We start from the raw sequence: 22,157 nt of genomic DNA, 5'->3' as shown, positions 1-22,157 counted from the left end.
GGAGCCCAAAGGGCTGTAGAAACATGGAGAGAGAGGCTAATCCTATCTACTTCCCCTAGGAGGCGGTGATGGCCTAGGCCTTGGGGGAGAACAGGGTAAATATTTGTTGAATGCATGAAGGAAGGAGAGAGGGGAGGAGTTTTCTCAGCAGAGTCATGTTCTTGTCAGATCACACTCTGGGAGCCTGATGCTCTGGGATCCGGTCTGGGCTTTGACACATCTGCACTGGGAAACTCTGGAGGAACCACTTCACCTTCCTGGGGGCTTGACTTCTGTGTGTGTAGACTGAGTGCGCTCTGCCCCGCCTTCCTGATAGGCATGTTCTGAGTATATTAATAGGTTATGTGAGTCTGAAGGGCTTTGTAGCAAGAGAAATGCACCACAAATCTTCAGTGTTGGAAACCAGTTCATCTGAGTGGCATTTTGTTGGGTGGGAGAGGGACTTGGTCCTCCTGAAATACGGGGGGAATTGGCCACCTCCTCTTCTCCTCCTGGGCACGAAGCACTTCTGCCTTCTCCAAAGATGCCCTCCTTCTCCTCCCCCCACCCCTCATGGTCTGGCTCCTCTTCAGCCCAGGCTCCTGGGGTCAGAGGCACACAATCATCCCAGAGAGGGTTGAAGGGTCCCTGCTGTTCATGCAGAGGCTCAGTGCCTCATGCATACAGTGGGACCCCAAGCCAGCTTCCGTCTCCCGGGACATAGTGCACCTCCAGCTTCACAGAGCAGGAGCATTGTGAAGGGGTAGGGGCAGCAGCAAAGAAATTGATTTAGGCCTTAGCAGCACACGTCCCCACCAAGTCCAGCCACACACAAAACAACAGTAGAAATACTCCACCTTTCATTACTAAAATCCAGCAGCCATGACAAGTGTTCTTAACCTTTTAGGGGCCTTTGGACCCTTTTGAGAATGTGATGAAAGCTATGGAGGAATGAGCTTATACTCATGCACTCAAAATGATGCACTCAACTTCAGTTCCATTTCCGAGATGCACAGACTGGCCACTAGCCACGGGAATAGCCACAGCAACCGTGGGAAGGACTCAGAAGTGGGCATCCTGGTCGACCAAGCCAGGGGTTGCTAGCAGCTTACAAGAGGAGTCCTCACCATGCCGTCTTCCTGATTTCTCCTGCTGTGCATCCCTGCCTGGCAAAAACCTTCCTCCTTCTACCTTTCCTGTGCTCCCCCCACACCGCTCCAAGCTCCGCATCAGAACTTTTCATTCTGTGCAGTGATTGCCCCACTCACCTTGTTGGGAAACCAGAGGCTGTAGCAATCCTCAAAGGGAGCAGCTGCCTCTGAGTGGTCTGAGGTCCTGGGCAGCTGGCCAAGCCTCGTTGCTATAAAAGGGAGCCGACACTCAGCCCTGCATATCTTTTGTCAACTCTGTTTTGGGGAGGCCTGGTAAGTGAAACTGCCCCAGTCTGTCCCACACTTTGGGCTTCCCCTGGGGAGGGTTGAGGAGTGCAGCAGCCTTCTCTGAGGAGGGGAGAGAAAGCTCGGGGAGGTCTGGACTGAGTCCAGGGCTCCCGGAAGAGAAGCGTGAGCCAGGGCTGAAGAAGGAGCCGGGTGCTCTAGTATTTTTGGGTGAGGGCACGTTTGATTCCCAAGCTGGGCCCTTCCTGGGAAGCGGCTGGGGGCATGGGGAGAGCTGGCAGTAACTGTGTGTGTGTGTATATATACGCTGCTTCCTTCCACATCCTCATCCACGTCGTCCCCCACTTCCCATCATAGCCGTAGCCCTATGCTGGGTTTAGTTATCTGGATGGTACCATCCAGGGCAGAGCCATCCCTTGGAGTATGAGCCTTCAGAGTGTCCCCCTAGGCACCCTCCCCATGTCGGGGTTGCCCGTGTGCTCTGTCTTCCAGGTAGGGCAAATCCTTGGGCACTATGCTGACGGACCTGGAGACTGCCATGAACTCCCTCATTGAGGTCTACCACAAGTACTCCCTGGTGAAAGGGAATTACCACGCCATCTATAGGGATGACTTAAAGAAATTGTTAGAGACGGAGTGTCCTAAGTTTATGACGGTGAGGAGGGGCTGGGAGTGGTCGGGGTTCTCTGCTCGGCTCTGATGACGCCCTGGGTCACTGGTCCCTGGCGTTGCCCTGTGCAGACAGCCATGCCTCAGGTTCCCTGAGATCTTTACACCCTGGCTTCTTTCTCTCCAATCTTCACAGAAAAAGGATGTAGGCACCTGGTTCAAAGAGTTGGACATCAATGAGGATGGTGCACTTAACTTCCAGGAGTTCCTCTCACTGGTAATAAAGGTGGGCCTGGCAGCCCATGAAGACATTCACAAAGAATAACAGAGCTATAGAGCCCTGGGTCTGGTCCCCTGGACTTGTCCCCTCAGAGTAATAAAGTAATTGATACCTCAGGCCTCTCTTGGTTTCTTGCTTTTCTCTTGTGGAATGAGGCTCCTGGGGGTTGGAGGGAGGGTTGGAAAACCCAAGGAAGGAAAACAAACCTCTGTTGCCTCCACTTCCCATCTCTCACGAGCCCTGTGTGCTTACTGCTTGTCTCCTTTCTTCCCCGTGTTCTCCCTAAATGATTCCCAAGGCTCTTCCAGCCCCACGGTCCTGAGTCATGGGTTCCATTGACTTAAGGATTCTACAGAGTCCAACACACTATAGCTGTTGATTTTCCTACTTGTTCCCAAATGGGTGATATGAGAACAGGGTGACGTAACGAAAGCTCATCGTGTTCTCTAAGTTGTAATTTCCAGCTAATTATCTTAGATGTAACTTTTAGGAAATCAGGGAGATAACTATGTAGAAGTGTGTCTGTGTGTGTATGAGAGAAAGAGAGAGATTGATTCTATGTGTGGTGTGAATTTAGATGGATGCTTAGAGTTCTAACGAAGTAACACTAATAAGCCCCCTAGCTCTACACTTGTAATTTCTCCTTAAGAGATTTTGGAAGCTTTCCTTCTCTCTCCATTCTCAACCTCCTAATTTGATTAAATAATAAAGTAATGGGCAGATAGGCTAATACATTAATAAAGATCAACTCAAAGAATAGGGTACTCAAATGCTTCCCTTTGGGTTGAATGCTTTGGTAATCAGTGACTTATCTAAAATAATCTCCCCATCATTACTCCGGATTTCCAAGGGTCTGGGGAAATGGGAGGGCCAGAAGATGAATGGGCACCTCTCACCAGAACCCAACTCCCAAGTTGAGTTTCCATGTTGTGTCTTGGGACATTTTCTGTTGTCCCCACTTAGGTGATGGGGCGGTGGTGTTAGTAATGGGGAAGGGGATTGGGAGCTGTCACCAGAATCTCTACACCAGGGGTTTTAACTTGGTCTACGGTATATCTCTGGAATGGAATCAAAGTTGAATGCATCATTTTGAGTGTATATGTATAAACTCATTCCTCTGAGTCTTTCACTATTTTTTGAAAAATATTTATTTATTTATTTATGGCTGCGTTGGGTCTTCGTTGCTGTGCGCGGGCTTTCTCTAGTTGTGGTGATGGGGACTACTCTTCGTTGTGGTGTGCAGGCTTCTCTTTGTCATGGCTTCTCTTGTTGCAGAGCACGGGCTCCAGGCGAGTGGGCTTCAGTAGCTGTGACACGTGGGCTCAGTAGTTGTGGTTTGCGGGCTCTAGAGTGCAGGCTCAGTAGTTGTAGCGCATGGGCTTAGTTGCTCTGCTGCATGTGGGATCTTCCTGGACCAGGGCTCGAACCCATGTCCCCTGCATTGGTAGGCAGATTCTTAACCACTGCGCCACCAGGGAAGCCCTTCTTTCACTATTAAAAAAGGGTCAAAAGACCCCTAAAAGGCTAAGAACACTTGTCATGGCTGCTAGATTTTAGTAATGAAAGGGAGTATTTCTACTGTTGTTTTGTGTGTGGCTGGACTTGGTGGGGACGTGTGCTGCTAAGGCCTAAATCAGTTTCTTTGCTGCTGCCCCTACCCCTTCACAACGCTCCTGCTCTGTGAAGCTGGGGGTGCACTATGTCCCGGGAGACAGAAGCTGGCTTGGGGTCCCACTGTATGCATGAGACACTGAGCCTCTGCATAAACAGTAGTGGTCCTTCAACCCTCTCTGGGATGATTGTGTGTCTCTGACCCCAGGAGCCTGGGCTGAAGAGGAACCCGACCCTGAGGGGTGGGGGTGGGAGAAGGAGGGCATCTTTGGAGAAGGCAGAAGTGCTTCGTGCCCAGGAGGAGAAGAGGAGGTGGCCAATTCCCCCCGTATTTCAGGAGGACCAAGCCCCTCTCCCACCCAACAAAATGCCACTCAGATGAACTGGATCCCAATGCTGAAGATTACTCACCCCAGATCACAGGGCTTTTCCTTTGTAGTAGACTTTACTTATATAGAAATGCAAATGAACAGGGAAAGGTAACAGCTTAAACCCTTATTCACTGACCAAGGCTTTAATTACCAACCAATTTTATTTTCAGCTAACATATTAGTGAAAATATTTGGCAGCCAGCAGAGAACTAAGATTGGGACATAAAATGGGATGGGGGGGTCTAGTCATCAGATATGGAGATGGGCTCCTTCTGGGCAAGCGTGGGAAGGCTAGGGACAAAATTACTTCCTTTTTATCTTTCCTGAAGGATCACTTTATCTATTCCCCCAAGCAAGAGCTTCCACCTAATTCAGGAGTGTGAACCCACTCTCTGCATTGAGGAAACTCTCATGCAGTTCTCAGAAGCACCTTTCAAGTTGAGATGCTGGCCCAAATGTGGCCCAGGCATAAAAAGATGGGAAGGGTTGGTAGCGTTCATCAAGCAGCATCCCAGGCTTCGCTCAATATTTAGGGAATATAATGGGTGAATGCACAAAAGGAGAGAGCAACCTGATTCTGCCTCTCAGTTATCCACATTGATGGTGGTGGTGGTGGTGGTGGTGTGTGTGTGTGTGTGTGTGTGTGTGTGTGTGTGTGTGTATCCGAGTGTGGGTGAGGGGCAACATATCCCAGTGCCTTTCTCTCTCCTTGAAAATGCGTTGTTAGACTTGCTGTTAATGGATCCTTTGGGGGAGATTTACCATTATTAACTGTTTGCCATTAGTTGAAAGTCCAATGAGTCTGCTTTCTCTGAGTCCTCTCAGAGGACCATGCAGAAGGTAGCCCAGAGTGTCCTTTGGAGTTTCACCATAAGTGATGGGCCACTGGTTGTGAAGAATTGCATTGACCTGGAGCTATCAAATGGTTGATACCCAGGCTCATGGTTGGACATGGGAGGTGGCCCAGCTGGCACTGGCCACCTGGAGAATGAGGTGGAGGTGAGGGAGGCCATCCTTGGAAGGTCCATGGAGTAGGCAGGCTTGCAGATGGTAATTTACGAGCAAGGCTGTGCCATTACAGGACCTACTGGGCAGAGTCAGACGGGCTTGTAGCACAGCGCAAGATAATCTGGTTTCCTGTTTCCCCAGCTACAAAAGAAGAACAAGGCGGCGGGAAGTTGAGAAATAAGTGGTGTAGCAGGAAGCCTCATGCAATATTCGAGCCCACAAAGGAGACGTTGGCTCACCAACTGAGGCAGATCTGGCCACTAAGACTTCCGGGGCCTTAGAGTATGACCTGTCTGAAATCCCACTTCTCCACCCAAGACTCCTGACTTCAGCCAAGTGTCTCACAATTGTGACAAAAGTCTTAAAGAGCGTGGGGAATATCTGGAATTGGGCAACTGGCGTCCAGCAGCTGAACACAGAGCTTATTCCAGTGGAAAAGACTTCCCCGTACATCCCTCCACTTGGGAGCCAGAATGATTCTGGTCGGGTCCAGATACCAGCCTATCTTCTGGCCTCCTGACCTAGGGAATTCATCCTAATTTCATAGGGGCTGAGGAGGGGAGGGAAAGCTGCTAACACTTATTGGGCTCCTTCTAGTTGTTGGTGTGAAAGGAAAAAAAACACCTCAAACCTAGAGAAAGACAAACAGGATCTTTCTGTGATTTATGTCATAGAGTGTTCTGCCTATTGCTTAGATCTCATGCTAGAGATCTAAGCAATCATGCTTAGATCTATTGCTTAGATCTCATGCTAGAGTCTGCCTGAATTGAAGCAAGTCCTTGCTACTTGTTAACCTTCTATCGTCTGACACTCTTGGGGAATGTAACATGGTCGGCACAGTATATTTGATTAACAAGTCACGGTGGATAAAGAAGTAGGCAGTTTACATCTGCTTGATGGGGTAATATGATTTTATAGCCTGGTAGAGATGTTAAACTCCTGTTTTAATTTTTATCACCCTATTGAAAGTTAAAAGAGTCATATTTTAAATTACGAATCTTACTTAGGCATTCCTTTCCTGAATGTCTTTATGTATTCTCAAATATTCTTCAAACCAGCTTTAAAAACCTTCTTTGCTGATTCTCTCATTAATGAATTCAAACAAGAATTTTGACATGGGCCCACTATATTTGTTGATAATTTTGCTTTTAAGCACTAGACTTTGTGATAGCTTATCCTGTAACAATCTTATAAGACACGTAATTATTATTTCCATTTTGCATATGAGGAGATTCCGAGAAGTTAAGAAACTTGACAGAATTATTAATCTGGCAAATGTCAGAGCTAGGATTAGATCTGTGGTTGTCTCCAGATGAGAAACCCTGGTTCAGACATGAAAGCACTTTCTTCTAGCTGATTTCCATCCTGTGAGTGCAGAGGGCCTGCCCTTCCTCTGCTGGCCTTTCTGGTCTCTTTGAGGACCAGAAGGGTGAGGACCCCCTGAAGGGTCTCTGCCATCCAGGGGTGAAGAGCAGGGCCCCAGGTGCCAGAATGAACTTCTCTCTTGGGCCTCTTTCTTCTGCCCAGGAGCTCACCCTGCCTTGGGGCTGAATTACTGTGGTTTTTTTTTTTTTCCTGGTATGAGCAATCCTCCAGACAATGACTGTAGAACAGAGGATTGACATTTTGAGGTCTGTAAGCTCTTAGGGTTTGTGCCTCCTTCTGGGTTGGGGACCTTCCTTCCAGTCTTAGGAGTGGTGGAAATTCTCATGTGAATAATTCTCATTTGCAAAATCACAGTCTGAACTGGCTGCTAAGATCAGGGCATAGACTTTTATGATCTGTACCCATTCAAATGATCTGTACCCATTCTTCTTTCTTTGGACAGAAACCTCCTCTTCTTCCTCCTGAATAGGCCTCATTAGCAGCAGAAAGCATGGGACTATCTTACAGCCAAAGCCAGAGGCTCTGCATCAACCTAGCCCAGCAAGGGCTCCATCCAGTTCAACTTGCTCAGCATCTTGTTTTGCTATGGCACATATTTCCCCCCCTGTGCTTTCTAGAGCAAAATATCTAACCCAGATAGGATGCTCCGGATTTCTTTCCTGCTTTGGTCCTAGAAGCCTCAATGATAATGTGTATCTATTAAGACCCAATCATAAATGTCATACTTAATGGAGAAATTTATCTCTTTTTTTTGAAGTATAGTTGATTTACAATGTTGTGTTAATTTCAGGTGTACAGCACAGTGATCAGTTATATATACATATATATCGATTCTTTTTCAGATTCCTTTCCTTATAGGTTATTACAATATATTGAGCATAGTTCCCTGTTCTATACACTAGGTCCTTGTTGATCATCTACTCCATATGTAGTAGTGTGTATATGTTAATCCCAAACCTCCAACTTATCCCTGTCCCCCATTTCCACTTTGGTAAACCAAAAGTTTGTTTTCTGTCTGTGGGTCTGTTTCTGTTTTATAAATAAATTCATTTGTATCATTTGTTTTTAGATTCCACATATAAACAATATCATATGACATTTGTCTTTGTCTGGCTCACTTCACTTAGTATGATAATCTTTTGGTCCCTCCATGTTGATGCAAATGGTACTATTTCATTCTTTTTTATGGCTGAGTGATATTCCATCATATATATGTACCACATTTAAAAAATTTTTTTGAATATGCTTTTTTCTTTAAACATCTTTATTGGAGTATAATTGCTTTACAATTGTGTGTTACTTTCTGCTTTATAACATAGTCAATCAGTTATACATTTACATATGTCCCCATAGCTCTTCCCTCTTGAATCTCCTTCCCTCCCACCCTCCCTATCCCACCTCTCTAGGTGGTCACAAAGCACCGAGCTGTTCTCCCTGTGCTATGTGGCTGCTTCCCGCTAGCTATCTATTTTACGTTTGGTAGTGTATTTATGTCCAAGGCACTCTCGCACTTTGTCCCAGCTTACCCTTCCCCCTCCCCGTATACTCAAGTCCATTCTCTAGTAGGTCTGCATCTTTATTCCCATCTTACCCCTAGGTTCTTCTGACCAATTTTCTTTTTTTAAGATTCCATATATATGTGTTAGCATACGGTATTTGTTTTTCTCTTTCTAACTTACTTCACTCTGTATGACAGTCTCTAGGTGCATCCACCTCACTACAAATAACTCAGTTTAATTTCTTTTTATGGCTGAGTAATATTCCATTTTTTATACGTGCCACTTCTTCTTTATCCTTTCATCTGTTGATGGACACTTAGGTTGCTTCCATGTCCTGGCTATTGTAAATAGAGCTGCAATGAACATTTTGGTACATGACTCTTCTCGAATTATGGTATTCTCAGGGTATATACCCCATAGTGGGATTGCTGGGTCGTATGGTGGTTCTATTTTTAGTTTTTTAAGGAACCTCCATACTGTTCTCCATAGTGGCTGTATCAATTTACATTCCCACCAACAGTGCAAGAGGGGTCCCTTTTCTCCACACCCTCTCTAGCATTTATTGTCTGTAGACTTTTTGATGATGGCTATTCTGACTGGTGTGAGATGATATCTCATTGTAGTTTAGATTTGCATTTCTCTAATGATTAATGATGCTGAGCATTCTTCCTTGTGTTTGTTGGCAATTCGTATATCTTCTTTGGAGAAATGTCTATTTAGGACTTCCGCCCATTTTTGGATTGGGTTATTTGTTTTTTTGATATTGAGCTGCATGAGCTGCTTGTATGTTTTGGAGATTAATCCTTTGTCAGTTGCTTCATTTGCAAATATTTTCTCCCATTCTGAAGGTTGTCTTTTTGTCTTGTTTGTGGTTTCCTTTGCTGTGCAAAAGCTTTGAAGTTTCATTAGGTCCCATTTGTTTATTTTTATTTCCATTTCCCTAGGAGGTGGGTCAAAAAGGATCTTTCTGTGATTTATGTCATAGAGTGTTCTGCCTATGTTTTCCTCTAAGAGATTGACAGTTTCTGGCCTTACATTTAGGTCTTTAATCCACTTGGAGCTTATTTTTGTGTATGGTCTTAGGGAGTGTTCTAATTTCATTCTTTTACATGTACCTGTCCAGTTTTCCCAGCATCACTTAATGAAGGGGCTGTCTTTTCTCCACTGTATATTCCTGCCTCCTTTATCAAACATAAGGTGACCATATGTGCGTGGGTTTATCTCTGGGCTTTCTATCCTGTTCCATTGATCTATTTTTCTGTTCTTGTGCCAGTACCATACTGTCTTGATTACTCTAGCTTTGTAGTATAGTCTGAAGTCAGGGCATCTGGTTCCTCCAGCTCTGTTATTCTTTCTCAAGATTGCTTTGGCTATTCGGGGTCTTTTGTGTTTCCATAAAAATTGTGAAAATTCTTGTTCTAGTTCTGTGAAAAATGCCAGTGGTAGTTTGATAGGGATTGCATTGAATCTGTAGATTGCTTTGGGTAGTAGAGTCATTTTCACAATGTTGATTCTTCCAATCCAAGAACATGGTATATCTTTCCATCTATTTGTATCCTCCTTAATTTCTTTCATCAGTGTCTTATAATTTTCTGCATACACGTCTTTTGTCTCCTTAGGTAGGTTTATTCCTAGTTATTTTATTCTTTTTGATGCAATGGTAAATGGGAGTGTTTTCTTGATTTCACTTTCAGATTGTTCATCATTAGTGTATAGGAATGCCAGAGATTTCTGTGCATTAATTTTGTATCCTGCTACTTTACCAAATTCATTGATTAGCTCTAGTAGTTTTCTGGTAGCATCTTTAGGATTCTCTATGTATAGTATCATGTCATCTGCAAACAGTGACAGCTTTATCTCTTCTTTTCCAATTTGGATTCCTTTTATTTCTTTTTCTTCTCTGATTGCTGTGGCTAAAACTTCCAAAACTATGTTGAATAAGAGTGGTGAGAGTGGGCAACCTTGTCTTGTTCCTGGTCTTAGTGGAAATGCTTTCAGTATTTCACCATTGAGAGTGATGTTGGCTGTGGGTTTGTCATATATGGCCTTTATTATGTTGAGGAGAGTTCCTTCTATGCCTACTTTCTGCAGAGTTTTTAATCATAATTGGGTGTTGAATTTGGTTGAAAGCCTTCTCTGCATCTATTGAGATGATTATATGTTTTTTCTCCTTCAATTTGTTAATATGGTGTATCACGTTGATTGATTTGCATATATTGAAGAATCCTTGCATTCCTGGGATAAACCCCACTTGATCATAGAGTATGATCCTCTTAATGTGCCGATGGATTCTGTTTGCTAGTATTTTGTTGAGGATTTTTGCGTGTATGTCCATCAGTGATATTGGCCTGTAGTTTTCTTTCTTTGTGACATCTTTGTCTGATTTTGATATCAGAGTGATGGTGGCCTCATAGAATGAGTTTGAGAGTGTTCCTCCGTCTGCTATATTTTGGAAGAGTTTGAGAAGGATAGGTGTTAGCTCTTCTCTAAATGTTTGATAGAATTCGCCTGTGAAGCCATCTGGTCCTGGGCTTTTGTTTGTTGGAAGATTTTTAATCACAGTTTCAATTTCAGTGCTTGTGATTGGTCTGTTCATATTTTCTATTTCTTCCTGGTTCAGTCTTGGAATGTTGTGCATTTCTAAGAATTTGTCCATTTCTTCCAGGTTGTCTATTTTATTTGCATATAGTTGCTTGTGGTAATCTCTCATGATCCTTTGTATTTCTGCAGTGTCAGTTGTTACTTGTCCTTTTTCATTTCTAATATATTGATTTGAGTCTTCTCTCTGTTTTTTCTTGATGAGTCTGGCTAATGGTTTATCAATTTTGTTTATCTTCTCAAAGAACCAGCGTTTAGTTTTATTGATCTTTGCTATCATTTCCTTTATTTCTTTTTCATTTATTTCTGATCTGATCTTTATGGTTTCTTTCCTTCTGCTAACTTTGGGTTCTTTTTGTTCTTCTTTCTTGAATTGGTGTAGGTGTAAGGTTAGGTTGTTTATTTGAGATGTTTCTTGTTTCTTAAGGTAGGATTGTATTGGTATAAACTTCCCTTTTAGAACTGCTTTTCCTGCATCCCATAGGTTCTGGGTCATTGTATTTTCTAGGTATTTTTTGATTACTTCAGTGATCTCTTTGTTATTAAGTAGTGTGTTGTTTAGCCTCCACGTGTTTGTATTTCTTACAGATTTTTTCCTGTAAATGATACCTCTTCTCATAGCGTTGTGGTCAGAAAAGATACTTGATACAATTTCAATTTTCTTAAATTTACCAAGGCTTGATCTGTGACCCAAGATATGATCTATCCTGGAGAATCTTCCATGAGCACTTGAGAAAAATGTGTATTCTGTTGTTTTTGGATGGAATGTTTTATAATTATCAATTAAGTCCATCTTGTTTAATGTATCAATTAAAGCTTGTGTTTTCTTATTTATTTTAATTTTGGATGATCTGTCCATTGGTGAAAGTTGGGTGTTAAAATTCCCTACTATGATTGTGCTACTGTCGATTTCCCCTTTATGGCTGTTAGTATTTGCCTTATGTATTGAAGTGCTCCTATGTTGGGCACATAAATATTTACAGTTGTTATATCTTCTTCTTGGATTGATCCCTTGGTCATTATGTAGTGTCCTTCTTTGTCTCTTGTAATAGTCTTTGTTTTAAAGTCTATTTTGTCTGATATGAGAATTGCTATCCCACATTTCGTTTGATTTCCATTTGCATGGAATATCTTTTTGCATCCCCTCACTTTCAGTCTGTATGTGTCCATAGGTCTGAAGTGGGTCTCTTGTAGACAGCATATATACGGGTCTTGTTTTTGTATCCATTCAGCCAGTCTCTGTCTTTTGGTTGGAGAATTTAATCCATTTACATTTAAGGTAATTATCGATATGTATGTTCCTATTACCATTTTCTTAATTGTTTTGGGTTTATTATTGTAGGTCTTTTCCTTCTCTTGTGTTTCCTGCCTAGAGAAGTTCCATTAGCATTTGTTTTAAAGCTGGTTTGGTCGTGCTGAATTCTCTTGGCTTTTGCTTGTCTGTAAAGCTTTTAATTTCTCCGTCAAATCTGAATGAGATCTTTGCTGCCTAGAGTTATCTTGGTTGTAGATTTTTCTCCTTCGTTACTTTAAATATATCCTGCCAGTCACTTCTGGCTTGCAGAGTTTCTGCTGAAAGATCAGCTGTTAACCTTATGGGGATTCCCTTGTGTGTTATTTGTTGTTTTTCCCTTGCTGCTTTTAATATGTTTTCTTTGTATTTAATTTTTGATAGTTTGATTAATATGTGTCTTGGTGTGTTTCTCCTTGGATTTATCCTGTATGGGACTCTCTGTGCTTCTTGGACTTGATTAACTATTTCCTTTCCCATATTAGGGAAGTTTTCAACTATAATCTCTTAAATATTTTCTCAGTCCCTTTGGTTTTCTCTTCTTCTGGGACCCATATAATTCGAATATTGGTGTGTTTAATGTTGTTCTAGAGGTCTCTGAGACTGTCCTCAATTCCTTTTATTCTTTTTTCTTTATTCTGTTCTGCAGTAGTTATTTCCACTATTTTATCTTCCAGGTCACTTATCCGTTTTTCGCCTCAGTTATTCTGCTATTGATCCATTATAGAGAATTTTAAAATTCATTTATTGTGTTGTACATCACTGTTTGTTTGCTCTTTAGTTCTTCTAGGTCCTTGTTAAACGTTTCTTGTATTTTATCCTTTCTATTTCCTAGGTCTTGGATCATCTTTACTATCATTATTCTGAATTCTTTTTCAGGTAGACTGCCTATTTCCTCTTCATTTGTTAGGTGTGGTGGGTTTTTGCCTTGCTCATTAATCTGCTGTGTGTTTCTCTGTCTTCTCATTTTGCTTAACTTACTGTGTTGGGGGTCTCTTTTTCTCAGTCTGCAAATACATAGTTTCCGTTGTTTTTGGTGTCTGTCCCCAGTGGCTAAGCTTGGTTCAGTGGGTTGTGTAGGCTTCCTGGTGGAGGGGACTAGTGCCTGTGTTGTGGTTGATGAAGCTGGATCTTGTGTTTCTGGTGGGCAGGTCCACATCTGGTGTTGTGTTTTGTGGTGTCTGTGGCCTTATTATGATTTTAGGCAGCCTCTCTGCTAATGGGTGGGGTTGTTTTCCTGTCTTGCTAGTCGTTTGGCATAGGGTGTCCTGCACTCTGGCTTGCTGGTTGTTGAGTGGAGCTGGGTCTTGGCATTGAGATGGAGATCTCTGGTAGATTTTCGCCGTTTGATATTACATGGAGCTGGGAGGTCTGTTGTGGACCAGTGTCCTGAACTTGGCTCTCTCACCTCAGTGGTAGAGCCCTGATGCCTGGCTGGAGCACTGACAGCCTGTCCTCCACATGGCTCAGAATATAAGGTAGAGAAAAAAGAAAGAAAGAAGAAGATAAAATAAATTAAATTAAAATAAAATAAAGTGATTAAAATAAAACTTAAAAATAATTTTTAAGAAAAAAATTTTTTTAAGTAAAAAAAAAAAATAGAAAAGAAAAACCAAAAAAAAAACCAGACAGACAGAACCCTAGTACAAATGGTAAAAGCAAAGCTATACAGACAAAATCTCACACAGAAGCATACACATACACACTCACAAAAAGATAAAAAGCTAAAAAAATATATATATCGTTGTTCCCAAAGTCCACCTCCTCAATATGGGATGATTCGTTGTCTATTCAGGTATTCCACAGATGCAGAGTACATGAAGTTGATTGTGGACTTTTAATTCATTGCTCCTGAGGCTGCTGGGAGAAATTTCTCTTTCTCTTCTTTGTTCGCACAGCTCCTGGGGTTTAGCTTTGGATTTGGCCCCACCTCTGCGTGTAGGTCGCCTGAGGGCATCTGTTCTTCGCTCAGACAGGACAGGGTTAAAGGAACAGGTGATTTGGGGGCTCCGGCTCACTCAGGCCAGGGGGCGGGAGGGGTACGGATGTGATGTGAGCCTGGGCGGCAGAGACCGGCGTGATGTTGCAGCAGCCTGAGGAGCGCCGTGCGTGCGTTCTCCCGGGGAAGTTGTCCCTGGACCACTGGACCCTGGCAGTGGCGGGCTGCACAGGCTCCCAGGAGGGGCGGTGCAGATAGTGACCTGTGCTTGCACACAGGCTTCTTAGTGGCTGCAGCAGCAGCCTTAGCGTCTTATGCCCGTCTCTAGGGTCTGTGCTGTTAGCCGCGGCTCGCGCCCGTCTCTGGAGTTCCTTTAAGCAGCGCTCTAAACCTCTCTCCTCGCACACCAGGAAACAAAGAGGGAAGAAAAAATCTCTTGCCTCTTTGGCAGCTCCAGACTTTTCCCGGACTCCCTCCTGGCTAACTGCGGCGCACTAGCCCCCTTCAGGCTGTGTTCACACCGCCAACCCCAGTCCTCTCCCTGCGCTCCGACCGAAGCCCGAGCCTCAGCTCCCAGCCCTGCCCGCCCCGGCGGGTGAGCAGACAAGCCTCTCGGGCTGGTGAGAGCTGGTCAGCATTGATCCTCTGTGCAGGAATCTCTCCGCTTTGCCCTCCGCACCCCTGTTGCTGTGCTCTCCTCCGCGGCTTCGAAGGTTTCCCCCTCCGGCACCCACAGTCTCTGCCCGCGAAGGGGCTTCCTAGTGTGTGGAAACCTTTCCTCCTTCACAGCTCCCTCCCACTGGTGCAGGTCCTGTCCCTATTCTTTTGTCTCTTTTTTTTTCTTTTTCTTTTTTTGCTCTACCCAGGTACGTGGGGGAGTTTCTTGCCTTTTGGGAGGTCTGAGGTCTTCTGCCAGTGTTTAGTAGGTGTTCTGTAGGAGTTGTTCCACATGCAGACGTATTTCTGATGTATTTGTGGGGAGGTAGGTGATCTCCGCGTCTTACTCTTCCGCCATGTTGAAGCTCCTCCGCCCCACATCTTCTTTATCCATTCAACTGTTGATGGACATTTAGGTTGCTTCCAAAGACATTCATCTTTAATGACAGGAAGAACACAAGGATGACTCCATTACCACTTCTATTTAATATTTGTATTGGAGGCCCTAGCCAGTGTTATAAGACAAGGAAAACTAAATGTGAAGTAATGGGAGATCTGGAGGCATTGACCATGTGAAGTAAACTAATACCCTGCAGGGCACTCTTGTTTCTGCATTTCATTGCCTCCCTTATTTCTTCTTCTAGATAACTGCTACTATTTTTTCAGGAATGTGTCCATCCAAGTTGAAGTTAATTCTTCCCCTGAGGCTATTAATGTCATTACTGGAAAACATTACTGGTAACATTACTGACTTGGTGTTTCTTAGTTCCCTCTGTAGGATGAATGGTCTTTTCCACAGCCTGCATCTGGAACACCCAGGCTTGGAGCAGAATAGAGGGTGCCATACTGTAGCACTCTGGAGACATCAGATACTAAGAGTCCCCTCCTCTAGGAAACAGTTCAGAAATTTGGAAATTTACAGCCTGAGGTAGGGACTTCAAAAAGTCATTTCTGATGCACTCCTTTTCTATTATCTATTCTGCGTCTCACAGAGAATTACCTTTTCACTAATTTCAAAAAATGCTTTATTTATTTGCCTTCTTTTTACTCCAGAATATTCTGCCCACCACTCTGTACTGTCCTGTAGGAATCCTTCAAACTCAGCCCATCCCAGCACTGACATTTGATAGTCAACATCACATCCGTCCCCATAAACCAAACTTTCAACAGTTATAGCTACTGTCTCATAAAGCAGCTGTCTCCAATTCCAGGGAAATCAATTGATCCACAAGGCAGACGGGAGTCTTCCAAGGAACGCCCAAATGCAATAGGTATGATTTGATCAATTACAGTCACGTGTTTTTTATTTTCCCAGTTAGCTGTTCAGGCTTCCACATCCCCTATTAAGAGGAAGCCTGGTATCTCCTTCTTGAGGCTAGGGCTCACTCAGGCCAGTGAGGGTGTGGGGATCAATTCTGCTCTCATGAACAGCAGCAGTCTCTTTTGTGGTTCCTTCTCTTTGCTATAGGAGCTGATGTTGAAGGCCAGTCTGCACAATGCTGTAGATGATGCTTCTCTAGAAAGCTGCTGGGATGCCCTCTATAAAGGCCAGGCTCTGTGGTGCTCTGCACTGGGAAACAAGTTCTGTTCTTTTTACTTCCTACTTTGATGCCCAGGCATTGTCACCCAAAGCACACAGGAAGGCTGGGCTTGGAAGAATTTCCATCACTCTTATTATCCCTGGGTCTCCTTTGTCACTGGCATGGTCTCCCCTTTTCCTCGTGGTAATTTGACTTCAGGAAACTTCCTGCCTATGGATCTGGATGGAGCCAATACATTTCTCCTGCCTCACATCTCCAGGAGATTTCTCTTCCCCAGATCAGCCAGCAGTGATGCTGACCAGGGGTCAGAGGGCAGGCAACTCAATACCACTGACCCGCAGAGCAAAACAGAAGTGCTTCAAGATAGCTCTCTGCATTCCCTATTCTGAAAACAGGTAAACAGCTCCTGTTTCAGGCTTTAATCCATCTGGATTTGGACACTAGTGGCTGATCAATCACTCATGCCATTCTCACCTGCAGGGTGGTGGACTTCTCCAGTTCTGGGGCTCCCCAGGCTGGGAAGGGGCGGCTCTCGCTCCCTGCCAAGGAAACGCTCTCTCCTTCCTCTCCTGTTCTCTGGGGTGGGGTGCAGCTGGGGGAGCAGAGATCTCTACTGACTTTCTTTTGGATGGCCACCTTTCCCTGACCTGAGTTTTTACCACCTTCCTCTAGTGTTTCTTCCCCGGGGGAAGGAAGAGGCCCTCGTATTAACTGAGCTGAATCTTGTGGGGTGGGGAGCTCCTCAGGAGCTATCTCCTGTGTACGTTACCTTAGCCTCTGGAATGCTATAGACAGATTCACCAAGTGGGGTTAGGTCAGCAGAAAATGGGCATCTTTCCCACAGGTAGGTGAGAGGATGGCCATTTTCATTTTTTTCAAGGCCTTTAGAGGTTGTCTCAGAAATAGCCCCTTCTCAGACCTTCAGAGCTTTAGAAATTCACATTGACTGTTGCCATGAGTGGAACTCAAAAGTCCCAGCCAGGTGGCTTGGCCTGTATGGGGCCCTAAGCTGCTTTCTCAAATGAGATGTGTCTGTCTGTCTTTTTCCTCTTGCTATGGATCACAGCCTACTCCCCTCCACCACCTTCTGGAACTAGCCTCAGGGACACCAGTCAGGCTGGAGGCGCTCAGCACAGAGACCTTTGTGATGGGTGGCCCCCATCCCCATGACTCAGCCTTGTCGAGTCTGCCTGGTGCACCCTTGGGCCCTGGCGCCTTCTCCAGCAGCTTCTGGAGCACAGGACCTAGCAATATCAGTCGCCTTCCCAGGTTTCTAGGAAATCCCGCTGGGGCCACATAATTCATCACAGCTGCAAGTACACATTGTGTGGCCTCTGCTTCTCCACCACAGTAGCAGAGGCTTTCTCTATGTGAAGCCCATATGGATCTTGAGGGGTTTCATGACCTCCTTCATGTCTCCTTTTCTCTTAAAATTTTCAGCCAGGTTCCCAGTCCTGTCTGGAATGATGCTTCCCTGAGGCTGTAATGTCAACTCCCATCAACCACACTCCCTCTTTGTACCTGACTGCCTCCACCAACTGCCCTGGGGTTGGGTCAGAGCCTTGGGGAGACCTCATTCCCAGAACCCTCTGATCCAAGCACTGTGGGCCAGCTTTCTTCCAGGAAGAGTCTCAGTGTCTTAAGAAATTTAGTCTGAGGTAGAGAGCTAACAAATCATTCCTTTTTTTTTTTCCTAAGGGGAAGTACTTGCCTTATTTAAAATTACTGATTTTTTTTGTAGTAACAAATTATTCTTTTTTTATTAAAAGACTTTTAATTTTATTTAAATTTTTAAAAATTTTAATTGAGGTAGAGTTGATTTAAAATGTCATGTTAATTTCTGCTGTACAATAAACTGATTCACGTATAGATAGATATATATATACATTCTTTTTTATACTCTTTTTCACTATGGTTTATCTCACGATATTGAGTATAGTTCCCTGTGCTATACAGTGGGACCTTGTTGTTTATTCCTTCTTTGTGTAATAGTTTGTATCTGCTAATCACAAACTTCCAGTCCATCCCTCCCCCACTCTCCTCCCCCTTGGCAACCCCACAAGTCTGTTCTCTCTGTCTGTGAGTCTGTTTCTGTTTTGTAGGTAGGTTCATTTGTGTCATATTTTCTTTCTTCCCCCCCCCACATCTTTATTGGAGTATAAATGCTTTACAATGTTGTGCTGGTTTCTGCAGTACAACAATGTGAATCAGCTATATGTATACATATATCCCCATATCCCCTCCCTCTTTTAAGCCTCCCTCCCACCATCCCTATCCCATCCCTCCAGGTCATCACAGAGCACCAAGCTGATCTCCCTGTGCTATGTAGCACCTTCCCACTAGCCATCCATTTTATATTTGGTGGTGTATATATGTCAATGTTACTCTTTCACTTCATCCCAGCTTCCCCTTCCCCCGCATGCCCTCAAGTCTGTTCTCTACCTCTGCGTCTTTATTCCTGCCCGGCCACTAGGTTCATCAGTATCACTTTTTAAAATTTCATGTATATGCGTTAGCATACAGTATTTGTTTTTCTTTTTCTGACTTACTTCGCAATGTATGACAGATTCTAGGTCCATCCACCGCACTACAAATAACTCAATTTCGTTCCCTTTTATGGCTGAATAATATTCCATTGTATATATGTACCACATCTTCTTTATACAATCATCTGTTAATGCACATTTAGGTTGCTTCCATGTCCTGGCTATTGTAAATAGTGCTGCAATGAACATTGTGGTACATGTCTCTCTCTCTCTCTTTTTTTTTTAATGCTGTTTTTTTAAAAAAAACTTTATTTTTATTTATTTATTTTTGGCTGCATTGATCTTCATTGCTGCAAACGGGCTTTCTCTAGTTGCAGCAAGCGGGGGCTACTCTTCGTTGTGGTGCGCAGTCTTCTCATTGCAGTGGCTTCTCTTGTTATGGAGCATGGGCTCTAGGCACGCAGGCTTCAGTAGTTGTGGCATGTGGGCTCAGTAGCTGTGGCACGTGGGTTCTAGAGTGCAGGCTCGGTAGTTGTGGCACGTGGGCTTAGTTGTTCCGTGGCATGTGGGATCTTCCTGGATCAAGGCTCGAACCTGTGTCCCCTGCATTGGCAGGCAGATTCTTAACCACTGTACCACCAGGGAAGTCCACATGTCTCTTTTTTTTTTTTTTTTTACAACTTTATTGGACTATAATTGCTTTACAATAGTGTGTTAGTTTCTGCTTTATAAAAAAGTGAATCAGTTATACATATACATATGTTCCCATATCTCTTCCCTCTTGCGTCTCCCTCCCTCCCCCCCTCCCTATCCCACCCCTCTAGGTGGTCACAAAGCACCAAGCTATCTCCCTGTGCTATGTGGCTGCTTCCCACTAGCTATCTATTTTACGTTTGGTAGTGTATATATCTCGATGCCACTCTCTCACTTTATCACAGCTTACCCTACCCCCTCCCCATATCCTCAAGTTCATTCTCTAGTAGGTCTGTGTCTTTAATCCTGTCTTACCCCTGGGTTCTTCATGACATTCTTTTTTTCTTAGATTCCATATGTATGCGTTAGCATATGGTATTTGTCTTTCTCTTTCTGACTTACTTCACTCTGTATGACAGACTCTAGGTCCATCCACCTCACTACAAATAACTGTATTTTGTTTCTTTTTATGGCTGAGTAATATTCCCTTGTATATATGTGCCACATCTTATTTATCCATTCATCCAATGATGGACACTTAGGTGGTTTCCATCTCCTGGCTATTGTAAATAGAGCTGCAATGAACATCTTGGTACATGACTCTTTTTGAATTATGGTTTTCTCAGGGTATATGCTCAGTAGTGGGATTGCTGGGTCATATGGTAGTCCCATTTGTAGTTTATTAAGGAACTTCCATACTGTTCTCCATAGTGGCTGTACCAATTCACATTCCCACCAGCAGTGCAGGAGTTTTCCCATTTCTGCACATCCTCTCCAGCACTTACTGTTTGTAGATTTTTTGATGATGGCCATTCTGACCGGTGTGAGATGATATCTCATTGTAGTTTTGATTTGCATTTTTCTAATGATTAATGATGTTGAGCATTCTTTCATGTTTTTGTTGGCAGTCTGTATATCTTCTTTGGAGAAATGTGTATTTAGGTCTTCCGCCCATTTTTGGATTGGGTTGTTTGATTTTTTGTTATTGAGCTGCATGTGCTGCTTGTAAATTTTGGAGATTAATCCTTTGTCAGTTGCTTCATTTGCAAATATTTTCTTCCATTCTGAGGGTTGTCTTTTGGTCTTGTTTATGGTTTCCTTTGCTGTGCAAAAGCTTTTAAGTTTCATTAGGTTCCATTTGTTTAATTTTGTTTTTATTTCCATTTCTGTAGGAGGTGGGTCAAAAAGGATCTTGTTGTGATTTATGTCATAGAGTGTTCTGCCTATGTTTTCCTCTAAGAGTTTGATAGTTTCTGGCCTTACATTTAGGTCTTTAATACATTTGAACTTATTTTTGTGTATGGCGTTTGGGACTGTTCTAATTTCATACTTTTACATGCACCTGTCCAGTTTTCCCAGCACCACTTATTGAAGAGGCTGTTCTTTCTCCACTGTACGTTCCTGCCTCCTTTATCAAAGATAAGGTGACCATATGTGCGTGGGGTTATCTCTGGGCTTTCGATCCTGTTCCATTGATCTATCTTTCTGTTTTTCTGCCAGTACCATACTGTCTTCATTACTCTAGCTTTGTAGTATTTTCTGAAGTCAGACAGCCTGATTCCTCCAGCTCCGTTTTTCGTTCTCAAGATTGCTGTGACTATTCAGGGTCTTTTGTGTTTCCATACAAATTGTGAAATTTTGTGTTCTAGTTCTGTGAAAAATGCCAGTGGTAGTTTGATAGGGATTGCATTGAATCTGTAGATTGCTTTGGGTTGTAGAGTCATTTTCACAATGTTGATTCTTCCAATCCAAGAACATGGTATATGTCCCCATCTATTTTTATTATCTTTAATTTCTTTCATCAGTGTCTTATAATTTTCTGCCTACAGGTCTTTTGTCTCCTTAGGAAGGTTTATTCCTAGATATTTTATTCTTTTTGATGCAATCGTAAATGGGAGTGTTTTCTTGATTTCACTTTCAGATTTTTCATCATTAGTGTATAGGAATGCCAGAGATCTCTGTGCATTAATTTTGTATCCTGCTACTTTATCAACTTCATTGAGTAGCTCTAGTAGTTTTCTGGTAGCAGCTTTAGGATTCTCTATGTATAGTATCATGTCATCTGCAAACAGTGACAGCTTTACTTTTTCTTTTCCAATTTGGATTCCTTTTATTTCCTTTTCTTCTCTGATAGATGTGGCTAAAACTTCCAAAACTATGTTGAATAAAGAGTAGTGACTGTGGGCAACCTTGTCTTGTTCCTGATCTGAATGGAAATGCTTTCAGTTTTTCACCATTGAGGACGATGTTGGCTGTGGGTTTGTCGTAAATGGCCTTTATTATGTTGAGGAAAGTTCCCTCTATGCCTACTTTCTGCAGAGTTTTTATCATAAATGGGTGTTGAATTTTGTCGAAAGCTTTCTCTGCATCTATTGAGATGACCATATGGTTTTTCTCCTTCAGTTTGTTCATATGGTGTATCACATTGATTGATTTGCATATATTGAAGAATCCTTGCATTCTTGGAATAAACCCCACTTGATCATGGTGTGTGATCCTCTTAATGTGCTGTTGGATTCTGTTTGTTAGTATTTTGTTGAGGATTTTTGCATCTATGTTCATCAGTGATATTGGCCTGTAGTTTTCTTTCTTTGTCACATCCTGGTCTAGTTTTGGTATCAGGGTGATGGTGGCCTCGTGGAATGAGTTTGGGAGTGTTCCTCCCTCTGCTGTATTTTGGAAGAGTTTGAGAAGGATAGGTGTTAGCTCTTCTCTAAATGTTTGATAGAATTCGCCTGTGAAGCCATCTGGTCTTGGGCTTTTGTTTGTTGGAAGATTTTTAATCACAGTTTCAATTTCAGTGCTTGTGATT

General features: G+C 43.3%; 1 protein-coding gene across 1 annotated transcript; it reads left to right on the top strand.

The window, feature by feature from the left end:
- Positions 1-1,273: 1,273 nt before the first annotated feature.
- Positions 1,274-2,381, top strand: S100A8 (S100 calcium binding protein A8). The gene is made up of 3 exons (XM_067713721.1): positions 1,274-1,403; positions 1,869-2,031; positions 2,182-2,381. Exons 2-3 carry the CDS (start codon positions 1,891-1,893, stop codon positions 2,308-2,310), a joined length of 270 nt encoding a protein of 89 aa, XP_067569822.1. The 5' UTR covers positions 1,274-1,403; positions 1,869-1,890; the 3' UTR covers positions 2,311-2,381.
- The last annotated feature ends 19,776 nt before the right edge of the window (positions 2,382-22,157 follow it).

This window comes from Pseudorca crassidens, chromosome 2 (assembly GCF_039906515.1).
Source record: "Pseudorca crassidens isolate mPseCra1 chromosome 2, mPseCra1.hap1, whole genome shotgun sequence".
NCBI classification, from domain to species: Eukaryota; Metazoa; Chordata; class Mammalia; order Artiodactyla; family Delphinidae; genus Pseudorca; species Pseudorca crassidens.
Note: the sequence above shows the minus strand (reverse complement) of the source record. Positions and strands in the feature narration are given on the sequence as shown.

Coding starts and splice junctions, on each gene's coding strand:
- S100A8 (XM_067713721.1), top strand. CDS start 1,891: ATGCTGACGGACCTGGAGACTGCCATGAACTCCCTCATTGAGGTCTAC. Junction 2,032..2,181: donor AGTGTCCTAAGTTTATGACG/GTGAGGAGGGGC, acceptor CAATCTTCACAG/AAAAAGGATGTAGGCACCTG.